General features: G+C 40.0%; 5 protein-coding genes across 5 annotated transcripts; 2 read left to right on the forward strand and 3 right to left on the reverse strand.

The window, feature by feature from the left end:
- Positions 1-50: 50 nt before the first annotated feature.
- LOC121758467 (probable serine/threonine-protein kinase PBL21) lies at positions 51-2,174 on the forward strand. Its single transcript, XM_042153864.1, has 5 exons — positions 51-603; positions 800-966; positions 1,035-1,224; positions 1,304-1,695; positions 1,774-2,174. Exons 1-5 carry the CDS (start codon positions 516-518, stop codon positions 1,990-1,992), a joined length of 1,056 nt encoding a protein of 351 aa, XP_042009798.1. The 5' UTR covers positions 51-515; the 3' UTR covers positions 1,993-2,174.
- Positions 2,175-2,641: 467 nt separating this feature from the next.
- LOC121758468 lies at positions 2,642-5,270 on the reverse strand. The gene is made up of 4 exons (XM_042153865.1): positions 5,196-5,270; positions 3,678-4,441; positions 3,502-3,585; positions 2,642-2,971 (listed from the first exon to the last, which is right to left on the reverse strand). The coding sequence occupies exons 2-4, from the start codon at positions 4,381-4,383 to the stop codon at positions 2,874-2,876; spliced, it is 888 nt and encodes a 295-aa protein (XP_042009799.1). The 5' UTR covers positions 4,384-4,441; positions 5,196-5,270; the 3' UTR covers positions 2,642-2,873.
- A 2,583-nt stretch (positions 5,271-7,853) lies between these two features.
- On the reverse strand, positions 7,854-10,160 carry LOC121758479 (U-box domain-containing protein 15-like). Its single transcript, XM_042153872.1, has 4 exons — positions 9,806-10,160; positions 9,584-9,700; positions 9,074-9,499; positions 7,854-8,897 (listed from the first exon to the last, which is right to left on the reverse strand). The coding sequence occupies exons 1-4, from the start codon at positions 10,088-10,090 to the stop codon at positions 7,854-7,856; spliced, it is 1,872 nt and encodes a 623-aa protein (XP_042009806.1). The 5' UTR covers positions 10,091-10,160.
- A 2,180-nt stretch (positions 10,161-12,340) lies between these two features.
- LOC121757978 (G2/mitotic-specific cyclin-2-like) lies at positions 12,341-14,718 on the forward strand. Its single transcript, XM_042153421.1, has 11 exons — positions 12,341-12,458; positions 12,573-12,663; positions 12,756-12,812; positions 12,922-12,958; positions 13,042-13,170; positions 13,262-13,393; positions 13,488-13,577; positions 13,643-13,864; positions 13,953-14,051; positions 14,143-14,321; positions 14,405-14,718. The coding sequence occupies exons 1-11, from the start codon at positions 12,404-12,406 to the stop codon at positions 14,544-14,546; spliced, it is 1,233 nt and encodes a 410-aa protein (XP_042009355.1). The 5' UTR covers positions 12,341-12,403; the 3' UTR covers positions 14,547-14,718.
- Positions 14,233-16,075, reverse strand: LOC121757979. Its single transcript, XM_042153422.1, has 2 exons — positions 14,945-16,075; positions 14,233-14,300 (listed from the first exon to the last, which is right to left on the reverse strand). Exon 1 carries the CDS (start codon positions 15,903-15,905, stop codon positions 15,354-15,356), a length of 552 nt encoding a protein of 183 aa, XP_042009356.1. The 5' UTR covers positions 15,906-16,075; the 3' UTR covers positions 14,233-14,300; positions 14,945-15,353.
- Positions 16,076-18,836: the final 2,761 nt, after the last annotated feature.

The raw sequence follows: 18,836 nt of genomic DNA on the forward strand, positions 1-18,836 counted from the left end.
CCAATCTTGTAGATGGAAAATCATGCAATAAGGGAATTCCAAAGCATTTGAATGGGCAGGTAATAAATACCGTTGAAATTGGCGGTATTATAGGGAATTTCAAGCTAAACGTAGGATCGAGAAAAAAGAAAAAGAAGGGTCCTAAAATTATGGGGTTATGTTAGAAAGTTTGTTGTATTACGATTTGAGATGTGAAAAATCTCAATATTTTTGCATGGAACACTAATTTTAGTATGTGAATTGTCTGGTTGTGTTTTGCTTATGAGATATGAGCAATGTGGTGCTTTTCATTACTTAGGAAAAAGGTTGTCCGGAGTTCTGAAAGACGAGAGAGAATATAAAGTTCTCTCTCGAAAACACTAGTTGTTCATTCTCTTTCTCAATTCCAGATGTGCCTTCAATCTTCATGATTCGCTAGAATTTCGTGTTTAACGAAAATGGAATTCGCTTTGGGAGGCTAAGCTGGTGGTGTTAGTCTCTGTAAAATTCTTTGGATCCATCTTCTCTACAAGGAGATGAGTTGCTTTCCTTGCATAAGCTTCAGACGCGAAGATATACTGGACTATGACGAAGAGTTGAAGCTAAGATCCATGGGAAGATTAGGTAAATATATATATATATATATATATATATATATATATATATATATATATATATATATATATATATATATTCCTTGCTTTGTTTGAAGATGGTGATATATGGTTGATGTTTGATCTTGAAGCAAAGGGAAAGGGAAGCTACAGGGTTGAAGAAGGTAAGATTCATTTGTGATCTCACCTCTAAACTTGAATTGCAGAGGAGGATGGGCGAGGGAGAGATCAACGCGTTTCCAAGAAGGGAAACATGGCGCGCAGCTTCACACTCAAGGAACTCACAGCAGCTACCCAGAATTTCAAGGATGCCAACATGATTGGGGAAGGCGGCTTTGGCAATGTGTACAAGGGCCGGCTGGAGTGTGGCACGGTACGTAGGTTTCATGCTGGAACGAGTAAACGCATCGAGATGTGAATTAATGGTGATGATATATGTAGGTTGTAGCTGTGAAGCAGCTGAATCTTGAGGGGCTTCAAGGGCACCAAGAATTTGTGGTGGAGGTGCTGATGCTGAGTTTGCTGCACCATCCCAACCTTGTAAATCTCATTGGTTACTGCACCCACGCTCAACAAAGGCTCTTGGTTTATGAGTTCATGCCCAGAGGCAGCCTCGAGAATCATCTCTTTGGTAATTAATCTAGCTAAGCTAAGCTAATCACATTTAATCATCATGCATAATCCTCCTGGTTTTTAATCTAATCTATCAGATTTAGAGCCGGATCAGGGGCCACTGAGCTGGGAGACGAGATTGAAGATCGCAGTTGGTGCAGCTCGCGGCCTCGAATACCTCCACTGCCAAGCAAATCCACCCGTCATATACCGTGATCTGAAGTCATCAAACATGTTATTGGACAATGCCTTCAACGTCAAGCTGTCCGATTTTGGCCTCGCCAAACTTGGACCAGTGGGAGACAACACCCACGTCTCCACGCGAGTCATGGGAACATACGGCTACTGCGCTCCCGAATATGCCATGAGCGGTAAGCTAACCTTAAAATCCGACATCTACAGCTTTGGAGTCGTTCTGCTCGAGCTTGTCACTGGCCGCAAGGCCATGGACTTCAGCAAGAAACCAGGAGAGCAAAATCTTGTCGTATGGGTAAGTTTTCACGCGTCCATCCCCATATATAGGGTTTGTAAAAAAGTCTAGTTTTTGTGATGATTTGGCATTGTGCAGTCACGGCCTTATCTCAAGGACCCGAAAAGGTTTATAGAGATGGTGGATCCTCTGTTGGAAGGACGATACTCGGCTAAGAGCGTGCAACACGCAATTGTTGTGACCGCAATGTGTCTTCAAGAACAGGCGAACAACCGGCCCAGCATCGTGGACATAGTGAGCGCACTCGAGTACTTGCAAGGCTCTGAAAAGAAGAAAGCGACATCGAGGCAGCTCTAAGTAACATCACCATTCCATGTCTTAGCTAGATATCTATGTGTCTACTTGTGTAGATGAACCAGCCCCAAAGCGAATTAGCATCATTGATACTAAGATTAGCTTTTTCTTGGATTCAAGCTGTCTTAGAAGGTTTTTACCTTTTGTAGCTTCTATTTTAAACTATGTTATCATTGTTTCTTCAACATGCGATCCCCAAAAACGTTATCGTAAAACTGCTTAATATCAACCTGAGAGCTAAGATATTTAGTTAAAGATAAAAATATGAACTTTTTATTCCAAAAATTCAGAGATTATTATTGGAACCCCTTTAAAACTATACATTTTGCCTCAATTGGTAGAACCAGTTATATGCCAATCACAGCGATCAAATTCAATGCATACTATCTTTGCTCATAAACCACTAACCCTATAAGTAGATAATTGTCCAAAAATATTTACTCCCTCTGTCCCACTATAGTAGATAATTGTCCAAAACGAAACGCCTCTACTACACTGGGACGGAGGGAGTACTATGTTAGATGACCCAAAAATGGACTACTTATACCAATTAAGTCCTTGTCGAAATCATGCAAGCAGCTAGAGTTCAATGCTGTTGGAAGTTCATCACATAAATCACTTATCAGCAAAAGAGGACTGACAAAGACCAAAATAAAAGCTCGAACAGTAAAAGTTGGAAAAGTTTAATGATGCGAGAGTAAGAAACAGAAGTTACATTCTGATAATGCTTATTTCCTAAAGAGCATCAAATGATTGAGAATGCCATAATATGGCTGAAGGTAACTTGCTGAACTTAGTTATACAAGGACCTAATAAGGAAAAGGATTTAATCTAAATATATAGATATGGCAAGAAGCATATAGATTTCCCACAAGCCTCACCAGTTAGCGTGTGTTTGCTTGCAATAGCTGACCTGTTACAGTGTTACCCGGTGAAGATTTGATAAAAATATTCATCGCCTTCATCCTCTGCATCTCGTTGCCTGCAACAAATACAATGTGGAGAGAGCATCTGAGTATCTAATAGACGACCAGAAACTGCTCAAGATTATCTTCAGAACCAAATAGAATGCTAACAGCGCAGACAATGCCAATAATACACACCAATTTCCAAAAGGGGGACTAAAAATCACAGCTCAAGAAATATCTCAAAGCATATATATTCAGAGAGAGATGTGTCCTTCCCATAACATTGAAGAGGGCAGTATAGGCTGTTCTCTGTTAGTGATGGGCTGTTGATCCAATTTTAACCATTAACAGTTTTTTTTGTAGGGCTTCAAAGCACCAATCCTTAGAAATTCATATATATCAGATGTCAACCAATGTAGATTATTTAGAAGATTTTTCTCAACCAAATCATACCGTCTTTGGCATCATTATATTTCCCATAAAGACCAACAAATCACAACGGAGCTCCTTATTTAAATTTCAGTGATCAAAACCTTCTTGGACAAATACAACATATAGCTCATGTTCCATGTATGAAACCAAAAAAAAAATCCACGTTGTCTACCTTCCTCTATTGTCAACTGGATTGCTCTTTTCTCCAACTCCACAGCATGCTTACTCAGCTCTGAGGGGAGTAGATGCATAAGTGCTGAAGCAAGTCACGCCAAAAAAACAGTGTCTGTAAGATAATATAGTGCATAGATTAAATATCCACCAAACACACAGAAGACAAAGACTCACTCTGGGTGTAGTCTATTTGGTTAGCTTCATCATATTGTTTAAGAGAATTCTGGAGGTGGATGAAGCGCTCGGTTTCCATTCTTAGCAGATCATTAGTGGTCTTATAATCAACGGTACGAGGAAGCTCATGAGAAACCTTAGCCACTGGAGTGCTATTGCTATGCTTCCCCAAAGAATTAGGAACCGATTGGCCACTACTTGAAAAGGCCATGATTGCTGTTAGCTTGTTTGGTGTAGCTACTGGACTTTGATGAAGATTTCCATTCTTCACTGTCTTCTGAGTAACATCTTGCCGCGATTGACCTACTGCATTCTTCGGTTCTGAACAGCTTGTAATTTTTTTCTCGACATTGTTATGGGGTCTTCCGACTCCAAGTTCTAGCTCAAATCTCCTGCGTGCGTTCATGACATTCTCATTTGTACCATTGTAGGCTGAGGCTGAGTACGGGAGACCTTGGGAACTTGAGGGGCGCTCTGGCGTAAGTCTTTTATTTCCACAAACCTTAACCGTGTCACCACATGATTTCCCACCTCCAGGATGAATATTCTCTGGCTGCTTATGAATTGATCCCACATTTTCATTCTGCAAATCTCTGAGGGCTGTCTTTTTCACAGAACCAGGGAACTGCTTATCCTGAGCAGGAGCGGGAGTGGGAGTCCCACCACCAGCCATTACATTTGTGTTACGCTCAGTGTTTATCATCATTGGAAGCCAATCCAGCTTGGAAGTAGTTCCCACAAAATATCCCAGCCAAAGCAGTGATCTGCAGCAAAATGATGCTTGTATCAATGCTTCAAACGTAAGATATTGCTCGTAATACATTGCTTAGAGTACATAAATTCGTATATTTCAACCACTCAAGTCCCCACATCAAGTGATTTTTAAAAATTTGCAAAAGCTATTCGTTTAGTAATGACAATCACAAGTGTATGTACCACTGCCAGAACCAGACTACATGAACTAAATACAGAATTGGTACAACTATTTTCATAAACAATTTAAAGATTCCCCCAAAAAACACTCAATAGTTATACAACCTTAAAAATTCCACTCTGTATTATAAAGATCGGAAATGCAGAAAAGCAGCTAAATTGAGATAAATTAATAATTCCGTTCCCCTTCAACAACTAAAAACATAAAAATTTATGACTTGACTCGGACCAACCAATTGACAAACCAAGACCTAAAAATGAACCAGCTAGTACACAAAACTTTCTAAAATTTATAGTAATTTATTTCAAAATAGAATAGACAAGGACATGCGCAAAACACTCCAATTCAAAAGACGAACCTTATCTGACTATGTTAAACCGCAATTGCCCCGAAGAAAATGAATATCCCCACAAAACCCTACATGAATTGCACAATCAGATTAAAATACTGATAATACAAAGAGTAGATGCAGAAAATGAGAAATAATCATTTGAATTGTGGAGTTTAGCGGCTGAGCTAGAAAATAAAAGAGATGAAGAGAAAAGGAGGAGGTAGTGATAGTAGGGAACCGGAGGGAGACTAACCGGAGGAGTGGGTTTTGCAGATCGGCAAGAGCGGATTTGAGTGGGTGGGTGGGTGGGGTGGGGGAGACGGCGCCAGAGCAGAGGAGGTTTTCAAATAAGAGAGCGCTCACCTGCATCTATATTACGTGTTAAATAATTCCTTGCTCCGTTTAATTTTGAAATCTAAGTGTAATTATTAATTAGAATATGGCTAATTGCAACCAACATTTGATTCGATGGTTTTTGTGGCTAGTTGTTATAAATTGATAGTAATGTTAATACAGTACTAAAAATTGTAGTGAAAAATGAATAGACAAAATCTTGTGTACTCGAATAGCACCACACGCTCTACACAATTTATAAGATGATTAGTCCAGAGCATTTGTTCTAGCGGCAAGGAGTTTAGATATTATTTTATGAGGTGCTGAGTTCGAGCCATCTTAACATTAGTTATAATTTTGAAAAAATATTTTTTGAAAGATACATGTAACTTGAAAAGAGTCTAATTATTTGCACTTAGTTATGATTCTAAAACGAATTTCACCTCAAATAATTCTAATTATTTGTATTTTTTTAAAATTGTGAAACGAAAACGAGTCTAATTATTTGGTGTCGCACCTAGCTCTACTATCTTATTGGAGCATCTGCAACGGTGGACAGACGGCGTCCGTCCGTTTGTGCCAGCGGCACGGAGGAGGTCGTCCGCCGCTGGCACGGACGTGCTCGATGCATCGAGCAACGCCGTGCCAGCGAGCAGCTGACGTGGCGTGCTACGATTGGGCAACAGCTATGAATATTTTTATTTTTTATAAAAAAATTCAATATTTAATTATAAAAACTGATAAAAAAATATTTTCCAAATCCAAAAAATATGGCCTTTTTTTGCCGTTTTTCTGTCTTTTTTGTTTTTATTTTTTCCGCCCAAAATCATCTATAAATACACACATTCATCATCCATTTATCACATCAAATCATCTCTCATTCATAATTTTCATACAATCTATCTTCACCTTCATCTCTCACTCAAAACCTCAAATAGATTTCACCCATCTTATGGAAGAAGCGGAACTCGAAAAACAAGAATACTACGAACAACATCATGCCGCTTATGAAGCATATGTCGCGGCGAATACCCCCCGCTCCTCCTCATCCTCAACGAACTAGATCAACTCGCCGTTACATCCATCGTGACCGGGAGGGAGCCCACGAAAGGCCCGTTGCCGACTATTTTGCCGAATTTAATTTTACGAATTTAATTATGTAATTTTTAATTTAATTATGTAATTTTTAATTTTTAGTATTTTAATTATGTAATTTTTAATTTTAAGGATTTTAATTATATAATTTTTTTTAGGATTTTAATTATGTCTTTTTTAATTTATTTGTAATTTGTAATATTATTTCGGTTTTTTAATGAATTTTAATGTTATGTGAATGTTTTTATTTAAATTGAATTGTGCTCGTCCTTGCGGAAGAGCAGAGCTGTGAGTGTTGCGCTATTGCCTAAGAGCAGGCAGAAATAGTGGCGCCGGACCCACAACCGTGCTCGTTGGCAAGAGGTGGGTGCTCTTATGTTCAATTGTCAAGTCTTTAGAGCATCTTTAACGCTACGAGCCGGGCCGCAAATCGCGAGTCCCGGCCCGTCCCACGCGTTACACGGAAGAGCGGCACGGCCTGGGCCGGTCCCGGGGCCGCGTTCCCGGCCTAGTGACCGTCCCGCGGCCCGGCCCAGCGCGCGTTAATCGGAGAGTGGCCGTGACAGAAGAAGGAATTTTTGCCAAAAATTGGAAGAGGAAGAAGAGGGAGGAAGATGATGAAGAGGGGCGGCGACGTGCTGCAGATTTGCAATTATTTTTCTGAATTTTTACATTTTGGAAGAGGAAGAAGAGGGAGGAGGAGAGGAAGAAGAGGGAGGAAGAAGAAGGAGAGGGGCGACCTGATGCAGATTTGCAATTTTTTTTTTGAATTTTTTTTAATATTCTAAATTTTTTATATTTTTTAGGTTATAATTTATTATTTTTGTATTAAAAATGAAATTCTCGTGTTATAAATGAAATTTTCCGTGTTATAAATTTCCGGTGTTTTTTTATTTTAGATGTAAAATAGGTTGAAGTTGTGAATAATGTCATTTATTAGTTGCGGCCCGGGTTGTGGCCTGCAGGGTTAGAGCAATTGGGGTCTGGGCCGCAACTGTAGAGGAATGATGACGTGGAGGGGACTTGGGGCCGGAAATGGGGAAGGGTTATTTATGCCCATACAGATTAAGATTGAGCTATTTATAATCACACACTCTGACACACATTCACTTTTTATTGGGGGATTTTAAAAATTTAGCAGTTATGGGCCTTGCCTGATTTAATCGCACGAAAGTTTAAAAGATTTAACCAAACTAGAAACACACTTATTAATGAAATCCCTACACAAATAAATTCAATCGATTTAATCCAAAATTAGTGTTAATTAAATAGTTAATTAATAGTCAAGACAATATTTATGACTCTTAAAGTGATGTATGTATCTCGAGTCTCATTTTGCTTGTATAAGTTGGCCCCAAAAAACAAAAAAGATAGAGCGGCAAAAAAACGAATTCCCAGTTTCAGTTAATCTTGAATATACAAAAACAGAAACAAAGTGCACTTGTATACTTGTATTGTTAGAACAACATAAAAAGTGAGGTATCTACGGAATTTCTTGAGCCTTGCTGGCGAGGCGGAGCATGGTGTTGGCCTTCCTCCGCCCCCTCTCCGTCCCGTTATTCGAAACATCAATCACATACTCATACATACCATACTGCAACGCCGCAAGTATCATATTACTATTATTCGATCCCAGCTCCAGCAGCACCGCCAGCGCGCACTCCTTATTCTTCGGGCTCCCATCCCGCAGCAGCTTCACCAGCGTCTCTATAAACGGGAGCTGCCCGAGCTCCCTCCTCCCCTCCGCGCTCGCCGCCAGCACCAGCAGCATCGACAGCGTCTCGTTCATCATCTCCAGCTTCTCGTCCTCCAGTATCCTCAGCAGCGGCTGCACGATGCTCGCCTCCACCGCTATCCCTCTGTTTGCCGGGTTGAGGCAGAGGTTGAACAGCGCCGTCACCGCATCCTTTTTCCCTCTCATCGTTCCGACTCTTAGCAGCTTCACCAACGGTGGGATCCCGTTTAAGGATCCTATCTTCGCCCTGTTCTCGTCCAGCATCGACAGGCTGAACAGCGCGGCGGCTGAGTTTTCTTTGGCATCGATCGTTCCATTCTCGAGGATCTCTATTATGGCGGGGATGGGATCCTCTGCGGATATGAGCTGCTTGTTTGATTCGTCGATGGAGAGATTGAAGAGGGCTGTGACGGTGTGCTCTTGGATTCGTGAATCCGGATAGGATAGGAGCTGCACGAGGCGCTGGATCCCTCCTGCGTTGGCAATCAAGCTTCTGTTGTCGGAGCTCTCCTTTGATACGAACCGGATCTGCTCCACCGCGTCTCTCTGCTCCTCTAGCTTGCTCGAGGAGAGGCTCTTCACGAGGGACAAGATCTTTTCTTCATTTGTCGTCTCTGCGCTCTTGGGCGCCTCCTTGGATGGCTGATAGTTGTTTTTCTCGCACCACTGCAGGATCAAGTTCTTGAGGGCGAAATTTGGCGCGAGAAGCAAGTGCTCCAGAGTTTGCCCCGTCTTGGGACAGGTCCGGTGGTTCGAGTCTAGCCACTTCTGTATGCTTCTTCTCTCGTACGTCTGCACCAAAATGAGTCAACATCAGAGAATGAGGGAAGTTGGAAACAATATATATAACAGGTTCAACCTCAATTAGTTTGAGGCTTTTGGGAGTATGCAGACTTGATCCAAAACAGATATGTGCAGTTGACAGTTTTAACAAATAGGTAGAGTGAAACAAACATGTGTATACACACCTGCCCTGTAGCAACGATAACAGGATCTGTCATGATCTCGAGTGTGATCGGGCACAAGAACTCGTTAGGGATGGAGAAGGAGGAGGGGGCTACGTTGAGGCGTTTGGGCTCATCGACCACTGCCACAACTTCCTTTTCCTCGACGCCTGCAAAATGCTTCAACTTTTGTACAAGACTGAGGACTTGCTGCTGGCACTCACTGCTTATGCCCCATCTTTCATTGGAGAGTTTCTGAATGCTTAGAGTCTCTTCGTGGAGCTCCTCGGCCGTGAACAAGGAGAGCTTGACCGCCAGCCTCTCAACGCTGGCTATCTCCGCGTTTCTGTCGTTTGAAGACAGAGCCACCATCAAGTCCATCGTCAGCTCCATGTCCTGCGTGTCTGTCCTCTTCTTCGCTCGTCTAAGTTGAGCGCGCTGCAACTCCATCTGCAATTCATTCACATGACATTGATTTCTTATTTGGAAAGAAAGAAGCATGAATGATGAATGTGTGTGTCAACCAACTCCTACATGTTCTTTATCTTCTTGAGATATCCCAAGCTCCTCACAAGGCATTCCTTCCATGGCAGCGCTTATACTCTCATAAACAGTGTGAAATCGCCCCATCATACTCTCACTCTCCAATGCCTGAGAATTAAGATAAAAGCTTTTAAATACGGAGTTCAAACCATTCCACATCGGAGAATTAGAAAATGTGTAAGATAAGCAATATATAAATGCATAAAAACGGACGAGATAAATCTTGCTGCCGTCGTGGCAAAACCGCAAGAGCTTCCTGGCAGATCGGAAGGCCTTGTTGAGCTTCTTGAAGCAGGAGATGGCGGGCAAGGGGATGTCGGCGTTGTCGACTTCTCTGATATCTTCGAGAAAATGCAGGAACAGCTTCAGGCGCCGCACCAGATTAGCGCCCTCCTTCCTCTGAGTACGCCGGAACTCGCCGATTTTCTTAACAGATTCGATGACGGCGATCGAATCCTCTACCAAATTCTCGTCCGACGTTGACCTCCCTTTCTCCATATCCTAATTCATCACTGCCAATGATTCCTCATCACTTTTAATCAAACATCTGAAATTTCTTCTTCGTTCCTTTTTTTGGTTTTGGTGATTCGAGAGGATGAATTTAGGGGATGATTGAGAGGCGAGGAGAAATCCTTATTACAGAATGTAGTGAAATTTTGTGTGTAATTCTCCGGGATTGAAGGCGTGATGGTATCACATTTTTTTCGCGGTGGAAATGGATATTTGAAAATTTACTGTTTCTTATAGTAGTAATTTATGATTTTATGACACCAATCTATAAGAACAAAAACGTTACTCCATATCCAACGCTGACGCCTGATGCATTACACAAATTGTAATAGACGGTAGTACTATAACTTTGTAGGCCCTTTTTTTTTATTATTAAAATAGGTGAATTCAAGAATTAAATTCTATTGGTTGGAATTGGAATCAATTGGCCTAAGTTGGATTCTCAATTACTAATTTATTTTTTTTGTTATTTGACGTACATTTAAAAAATAATTAACTTGAAAATCAAAAATTCAAATTCAAGCCAGCATAGTTTATAAGAACTTGAGTCGGCCACCTTTGTCATTTCAACAATCGAACTACATAGATTTTAAGCGATACATATTTATTATATGTGTCTTTAAATAGACATAAAATTGAAACTCGTCTCTCATATTTATTAGTTTGTGAGTTGTGACAACCTACTTTTATTATAGTTGATTACTTGAAGATCTCAACTTGGGTGATGGTCTTTTTTTTTCTTTTTTTTTATGTTGGATTAGGAGTATTAATCGTTCCATATCACAATGGGATTTTCAAATTTTACTGGCTTGTTTTGGACACTTACTCATTGACCATCGACGTGTTTGCCAACTATACCAAGTGCTTGTGTTCATATTTTACTTAATTAATAAATTGTTCATTTAATAAAATAGATAAGATATTATTTAAATACATTCTTTTAACTTTAACTCTGGATTTTAAATATTTGATCATATATGATCTTACTAAGTGCAAATTAATAACGGAAAAATCAATATCCAGATACCTGTTAAATCGTATAAAATGCGATTAATTATACTCGAATATTTTGATATGTGTACTATACTCCCTTCAACTGTCCGTACATGCCCCATTTTGCTATTTTGAAAAATTCATTATTGGATGCCTTATTTCACATTTTATTATATTGGTAAATAGACACATTATACTAACTCATTTCACTCATATTTAAATATTTGATTATAAAAAGTAATATCAACAAAAATGAGATCTATGTTCCACTAATTTTTTTTTCTTCATTCCTTTATGTAGTATTCCTTGACGGATGGATGGAGTATTTATTTTAGAAAATCATAGTTTTTGATAATTTTTAGTTAATCTCATAACTTTCAAACCATGTGAATTACACCATTATTTTACTTACAATTTGCAATTGTACAAGAGAAAGTCTAAATCGCGAACACTCAATTATTTGAATGTCTGAATTGTGGCTTAGGAGTTGTAGCCCTCAATCCTGCTTCCATGTAGCATTGAATTGTGAACCTTAGTCGTGAATCATAACTGTGAACCTCAAATAGCGAAGCCCTAAAATTCAGACGTCACTGGTGCAAATTTTTAAAAATAAGCACAAAAATAGATTAAAACAATATTCTAACTATATAACAAAGTTTTGAAGAACCAACATTTTGTCCACATTGGAAACTTCGGCTTCCATGCCAACACTGATTTCACTGAAAAACCAAGTCTTATGGAACAATTGCGAATCACGGTAAAGTTATGATTTTAATTTGACAGTACAAAAAATGATGAGATTGAAAAAATAAAAACAAAAAAAATTATTTAAATAATTTTTAAAATTTTATCAAAATTGTTTATTCATACAACAAAAATAACTACAATTACTAGAAATAACCAAAAACGAACTGTGGATTGAACAAACAAAGGGTAAGTCAAGTAAGTTAATTACTAATAGAGGTACAAAAAACCATCCGGGAATTAGGCATTTTAATGAGAAATAAAGTAAGAAAATTAATTAATGAGGGTTTTTTGAAAAAAATCAGATGCCATAATTGGTGGTTAGTTAAGAAATTAAGAAAATCAGCGTTAGTCCTAAGATGGAACAACTTTCATCGTGCAACCAATTTCGTTCACTAGCCGTTGTTTTCAAATATATCTAATTACCTTCTTTTATAAAAAACCCTTCACGAATTCAAAGATTTTTCTCTCTGTATCAGAGAGAGAGTTGAATGTGATTATCCTTCATCACTCTCAAATATACTCATATTTTTCTGCTTCGTTATTTAGACAGAAGAGAAGAAGATGGACGGAGCAAGTGACCATTTCCATGGCATGATCAGACATTCAAACATTCATGGTAATCTGAAATTTGAAAAAGGTTTCAATTTTCACTTTCGATGAGAGAAATAGAATTCTGTGGCGTTTCTTGAATATCTAACTAAGATATTGCATGTCTATTTCTCTATCTTAGGGGGGATGAAGTTGACTGGGCACAGAAGGAAGGCGTTGAGCAAAATCGACAGCAATGTTGTACAAGCTCACAAAAGGGGCGTCTTGACAGTGTATAAAACCATAAACCATAAAAATTTAGTTTTCATGTTGTTAATATGAAGCTCTATGTGCTTATTTCTTCGTATTTCTTGATCTTGTTTAGGAAAAATACCGCCATCCAGAAGAACCGCGTGGCTCCCCTTCATCGTCCACTTACTAGGTTTGCATAGTCATGACTCATCTCTATGCTTTTTGTTTTGTCTGAAAAATCTAAGCATTTTCCTGGTTTGGGAAAAGGTCGGAATTTTACTGAATCTTGATACTTGTAGGAAGTTTGCTGCACAATTAGCTGTCAAAGAGGAGCAGGTGTGTATCTCATTGGAGAAGTTGTCACAATTTAGGCATAATTTAGTGTTTATTTCACTCAAGAAATGGCTATCTTGATGCAGGAAGTGAAACCATCAGTCCAGCATCAGTCATCAGACTGCATTTTCGTCGATGCAGAAGCCTCCGAGGACCATGATGTGCCAATGTTTGTGCAACATACAGAAGCTATGCTGGTGGAAATTGATCGCATGGTATTATTCGTTTCTTGTTGCTTTGCTATTTGCTAAAATGGTTGCATATATCCATCTGTAGAATGCAAATTTGTGCTGTGAAATTTCCTAGGATGCCAAAGTTGAGATGGAAGACCTCGACTTGGATGAGCCGATCGTGGATATAGACGCGTGTGATGAGAAGAATCCACTTGCGGTTACTGAGTATATTGATGACCTATATGCATATTACAAAATGACTGAGGTTAAAACCTTTGATGATAATCAGCCATTAGTGTTTAATTAGATGCTAAATTAAATACTACTAATACTTGTTTGAACTTTATATCTCGTTGCAGAGCTCAAGCTGCGTCCCATCTGATTACATGGCTCGACAGGTTGATATCAACGACAGAATGAGGGCCATTCTCATTGACTGGCTGATCGAGGTAACTGAATAAATGCATCAGAATATCAAAAAAACGAGCGGCTGCTGACATTGTATGTTATGCAGGTGCATTACAACTTCGAGCTAATGGATGAGACGTTGTTTCTAACTGTGAATCTCATCGATAGATTCTTGGCAGTCCAGCCGGTCGAGAGGAAAAGATTGCAGCTTGTTGGAGTAACTGCTATGCTCCTAGCCTGTAAGTACGAGGAAGTGTCTGTTCCTGTTGTGGAAGACCTTGTGTCGATATCCGACAGAGCCTACTCTAGAAAAGAAGTGCTCGAAATGGTAGTCCACAAAATGCTTCTAATGTTGACTGATTGATGATTACTGAAGTCGTTGTTGATTTCAACTGTTTGTGTTGTTTCTTTTACAGGAGAAGTTGATGGTCAATACCTTGCAGTTCAATCTGTCGCTTCCAACTCCATACGTGTTCATGAGGCGCTTCCTAAAAGCGGCTCAATCCGACAAAAAGGTTTGTCAATCATCTACCTTCTTGCAAACAAAACACACAAATGCAGGAAGCATTGATGTTTGAGTGATGATGAGATTGTTTGTTTCCCCAGTTGGAGCTCTTATCCTTCTTCATACTCGAGCTCTCACTCGTTGAGTATGAGATGCTCCGATTCCCACTATCCCTGCTTGCGGCTGCTGCAGTCTTCACAGCCCAATGCACTCTCACTGGATGTGAAATGTGGAGCAGGACGTGCGAGAGGCATACTAGCTACAACAAAGACAAACTCATGTTAGTTGGCGTATACATAAGTCGAAATTGAGCAAACACGACACATTGTTGATGAATCACACTGTTTTTTTGTTTTTTCGCAGGGAATGTGCAAGACTGATGGTGGCTCTCCATCAGAATGCAGGGAAGGGGAAGCTTACCAGTGTGTTCAAGAAGTACTCGACTTCTAAATATGGCTATGCTGCTAAAATGGAGGCTGCTGTGTTTCTCCAAGATGCAGAATGATGATACAGAAAGGGAATATATACAAAATACGATGATGCAGAAATTATCTGTTTGTCTACAAAATTTAATATTTTTCTTGTTTTTCTCCATCAAGTTCTTGGTGATGGTAGCCATTTAATATTCATGGTTAATAGCTTCAAATTGATTGATATTGGTTGTTGCTTCTACATAATGTGAGGGTTACTTATACATTTCATTGAAGGATGGATATATATATATATATGTGATTGTTCATTGTTGTCTGTATAGTTAGTTTATGTTTATGCGCTTATGAATATCCATCACTCTAAAATCTAAAGAATGTAATATGAATATCTTAGTGTAAAACCCCCATTATTTATTTATGAATAATGGTAGTACAACTGAATTGATCAGTGAATTTAAAAGAATATCTTTACCAAAGCAAAGCTTCTGATCATGAACCAGAGCTATTCCTTATAGATTCAAGAACTTGAACAACCTCAGACATGTGACAGCGTATCCGATTTAAAAATCAACCCCAACTTCATCACCTCATTTTCTACAAATCCACTCGAACTTGTGTCAAAACATATTTGGACAACCTCATTTCGCTGCTCCCATCTCCAACGGAACAACTCCAGAACTCCTTAGCCGTACACATCACATTAAAGTCGCTGCATGTCAAACTTGATTACAACTAATCAACTCATCCATCTCAAACCAGGTTAAGGTTATACAATGATGGATGGAAGCCAAGATTTTGCCGCCAAAACAGACACTGACTTTGTACATATCATCATCAAAATACATAATCAGAAGGTGGCTGCAAAAGTTAAGATAAAAGGATTAGAAATTTAGGATTGGGTTGGGAAACACCATACCATTCTCCTTGGCTGTCTCAAGAAAGTCTACATGCTCACCAGCACCTGGAAATCCAAAAATGGCCGTGAGTTTATCCACCATCCCAAACAGTCCAACCACCTCAACAACATCGTTATCCTCCTCTATTCCTTCACCTCCATCTTTAGGCATCTCTGCACATTCTTCAACAGCTTTCCCCTTCAATCTCCCACTTGAATCACAATTCTCACCTCCAATTTCAGAATCACTTAAATCAATAACCTCAGTGGTATGAACACCATCATCATCCTCGATCTCGGTTTTGCTATCTCCAGAAACCGCTCTAATTCTCTTGCTCTCCGGTTCATCATCCAATACCTGCCTCCTTCTATCATCCACATTAGGGTTTTGGTCCTCGGAGGAGGAGAGGTGAGAGCGGGAGTGATGTTCCGGCGGGGTGTGGAAGACTGAATTCACTTCTAAAATCGATTCGCCGGCTGAGATCTGGCTTTCGGGCGCCGTAACTACGACGATGTGATCGTCTTCAGACTGCGTCATGGAGGAAAACTGGCTTAGGGGAATCGAGTCCGTGACCGTAACATTCTCGGAATCCCGCGCAAATGAGGAGCTTCGCCTGCTGCGACTCTGTGAGCTTGCAGCATTCCAGGATCCTACCAAACGGATCTTGTCCCTCCTCTGCCATCGTTAACGTAACTGTGATTTGAGAACTTTGGGTGGAATTTCAAAAGGTGGGAATGCAATTTCGAAATTTGAATATTAATAGCCTGCAAATCGCCGATTACATCCCCACAAATTGAATAAATAAGAAACTAATTTCTTTCGATTTTTATTTGAATGTTGGGCGGGCTTGTTTGGAAAATACACTTTAAATATATGAATACCGTCAAGCGAAGATAGGCTCGTCTCGTGAAATTGCGATCTCACACATAATTTTGTGTAATTATATAAAAATTGTTATGTGCATGAGTCTCACAACATGGAATAAAAGAGTTCGTTAATTCGGTTATTGCATGAGGGTGCATGTGGAATTCTTCGCATAAGATCAAGGCTCGAGGGATTCAGTTAGATATGTCAGATATATAAGTTGATATCGGATAACTGAGTATGAGTATGACAGCTGCATTCATTCAACACACAAGAAAAGCCAGGGAGAGAAAGAGCGAGTGAAGATCCTCAATCAGAGAAGGATTAGAGGAGCATCGATCTTGAGAGTATCGATTGGAGTCGTTCGAGCTCTGGTTGTTCGCATCAATTGGTTGGTTAGCTGCTGTGTTTCTGCTAGATCAACATCAGATTGCGATTGCGAGGTTAAGTGTTCTTGTATTGAATCTTATGTATCTGCGATCTTTGTAACTTCGATCTTCTTCATCAATAAAGGCTTACTAGAGTTCTCCCGTGGACGTAGATCATTTCGATCGAACCACGTTAAATCGCTGTGTGGATTGTAGTTTCTTGCGTTGTGTTATCAGCATTTGTGTTGGGTTCATATTCGCACGTTGATATTACAAATTGGCGCCGTCTGTGGGAACTAGAGGTGCGAAGTTGACAACTATGGCTGCAGCGAGGTTTGATTTCGAGAAATTCTCTGGTAAAAATGATTTTGGATTATGGAAGGTGAAGATGAAGGCCATGCTTATACAGCAAGGCCTATGGGAAGCGATGAAGTACAAAGCTCCAGACAAGGAAGCAGACACAGACGACAAAGAAGAGATCAAGAAACTTGATCGGATGGAAAGAGCCCATAGCGCTATCATGCTGAGTTTGGGAGATCGAGTGTTGAGGGAGGTTTGCAAAGAAAAAACTCCGTCTGATGTCTGGAACAAATTGGAGTCGATCTATATGACAAAGTCCCTCGCTAATAGACTGTTCTTGAAGCAGAGATTGTACTCTATTAAGTTTTTTGAGGGAAAACCGATCATGGACTAGCTAGATGAGTTTGTAAAGGCTGTGGATGATCTCGAGTCTGTGGATGGAGATCTAAAGGATGAGGATAAAGCGATCATGTTGTTGAATGCTCTTCCAAAGAGCTTTGATCAGCTCAAGGATGCAATTCTGTACGGGAGGGATTCCTCACTCACATATGAGGAAGTTCTCACTACATTGAAGGCTAAAGATTTTCAGAAATCCTCCACTTCAAGAACTGTGGATCAAGCTGGTGAGGCCATGGTTACTAAGTTTGCTGACAAAAAGGGCTTCAAGAAGAAGTGGAATAAAAAGGGCAAGAATGAAAAGAAAGAAGAGAAAGAGACCAGATCATGTCACTACTGTAAGAAGCCGGGACACCTCAAGAAGAACTGTTATTCTTGGAAAAGAAAGAAGGATGAGGAGGCTGAAGGGCAGAACATAGCTGATATTGCTCAAGAGGTTGAAACTGCACACGCATTGAATATTGCTGATGCAGATATAGGTGAGCAATGGATAATGGATAGTGCATGTAGTTTTCACATGCGTCCCAAACTGGATTGGTTTCAGAGCATAGAGCATTCAAATGGTTCTGTGTTGCTTGGAAATAACCAGATTTGTAAGATTAAGGGAATGGGAAATGTGAAGCTCAGAATGAAGAATGGGTCAACAAGGATTCTCACAGAAGTCAGATATATCCCTGATATTAAGAGGAATCTGATCTCATTGGGAGCACTTGAATCAAAAGGATACTCATTCTGCTCTTCAGATGGAGAATTGAGAGTGTTGAAGGGATCAGAGGTGATAATGACAGCAAGAAGATTCAACAGCCTTTATTATCTGCAGGCAGAGGTGGTAATTGATCAGCTTAACACCACAAGCAAGATGGATGCAAATATCTGGCATCTCAGATTGGGTCATGTGTCCATAGATGGTGTCAATCAACTTATCAAGAATGGGGTGATAGAAGCTGACAAGAAATTGGAGTCCATAGAATGTGAGGCCTGTGTACTTGGTAAAAGCAAGAAGCAAGTATACCCAACTGGAAAACACACTTCAACATCAGTTCTTGATTATGCACATAGTGATGTGTGGGGACCAGCACAAGTCATATCAGTGGGAGGATGCAGATATTTCCTGACTGTGGTGGATGATTACTCAAGGAAGATCTGGTTGTACACAATGAAAGACAAATCCGAGGCTTTCAACAAGTTTAGGGAATGGTGCAGATAAGTTGAGGTAGAGAAAGGGTCATCATTGAAGTGTTTAAGGACTGATAATGGTCTAGAGTTCCTCTCACATCAGTTTGGAGATTTCTGCAGAGAAAGGGGGATCAAGAGGCATAGAATTGTTCCCAATAACCCACAACAAAATGGTGTGGCTGAAAGGGCTAATAGAACGATCCTTGAGAGAGTGAGGTTCATGTTAATTTCATCAGGAATGCCTCATAAATTCTGGGGAGAGGCTGCCTCCACTGCGGTTGCATTGATCAACAAGTGTCCAACCGCTGCTGCTAAAAATCAGACTCCAGATTATAGATGGTATGGTCATCATGGAAACTATGCT

Source organism: Salvia splendens, chromosome 12 (assembly GCF_004379255.2).
Source record: "Salvia splendens isolate huo1 chromosome 12, SspV2, whole genome shotgun sequence".
Lineage (NCBI taxonomy): Eukaryota > Viridiplantae > Streptophyta > Magnoliopsida > Lamiales > Lamiaceae > Salvia > Salvia splendens.

What these genes read in the sequence shown, in the direction of transcription:
- LOC121758468 (XM_042153865.1), bottom strand. Translation starts at nt 4,383, where the DNA reads ATGATGATAAACACTGAGCGTAACACAAATGTAATGGCTGGTGGTGGG. An exon ending in CCAAATAGACTACACCCAGA is followed by an intron (nt 3,586 to 3,677) that starts GTGAGTCTTTGT and finishes GACTTGCTTCAG; the next exon opens with CACTTATGCATCTACTCCCC. An exon ending in CCAGTTGACAATAGAGGAAG is followed by an intron (nt 2,972 to 3,501) that starts GTAGACAACGTG and finishes TATTTGTTGCAG; the next exon opens with GCAACGAGATGCAGAGGATG.
- LOC121757979 (XM_042153422.1), bottom strand. Translation starts at nt 15,905, where the DNA reads ATGACGCAGTCTGAAGACGATCACATCGTCGTAGTTACGGCGCCCGAA.
- LOC121757978 (XM_042153421.1), top strand. Translation starts at nt 12,404, where the DNA reads ATGGACGGAGCAAGTGACCATTTCCATGGCATGATCAGACATTCAAAC. An exon ending in AAAAGGGGCGTCTTGACAGT is followed by an intron (nt 12,664 to 12,755) that starts GTATAAAACCAT and finishes GATCTTGTTTAG; the next exon opens with GAAAAATACCGCCATCCAGA. An exon ending in CATATTACAAAATGACTGAG is followed by an intron (nt 13,394 to 13,487) that starts GTTAAAACCTTT and finishes ATCTCGTTGCAG; the next exon opens with AGCTCAAGCTGCGTCCCATC.
- LOC121758467 (XM_042153864.1), top strand. Translation starts at nt 516, where the DNA reads ATGAGTTGCTTTCCTTGCATAAGCTTCAGACGCGAAGATATACTGGAC. An exon ending in AAGATCCATGGGAAGATTAG is followed by an intron (nt 604 to 799) that starts GTAAATATATAT and finishes CTTGAATTGCAG; the next exon opens with AGGAGGATGGGCGAGGGAGA. An exon ending in CCTCGAGAATCATCTCTTTG is followed by an intron (nt 1,225 to 1,303) that starts GTAATTAATCTA and finishes CTAATCTATCAG; the next exon opens with ATTTAGAGCCGGATCAGGGG.
- LOC121758479 (XM_042153872.1), bottom strand. Translation starts at nt 10,090, where the DNA reads ATGGAGAAAGGGAGGTCAACGTCGGACGAGAATTTGGTAGAGGATTCG. An exon ending in ACGGCAGCAAGATTTATCTC is followed by an intron (nt 9,701 to 9,805) that starts GTCCGTTTTTAT and finishes CTTAATTCTCAG; the next exon opens with GCATTGGAGAGTGAGAGTAT. An exon ending in CTCAAGAAGATAAAGAACAT is followed by an intron (nt 9,500 to 9,583) that starts GTAGGAGTTGGT and finishes AATGAATTGCAG; the next exon opens with ATGGAGTTGCAGCGCGCTCA.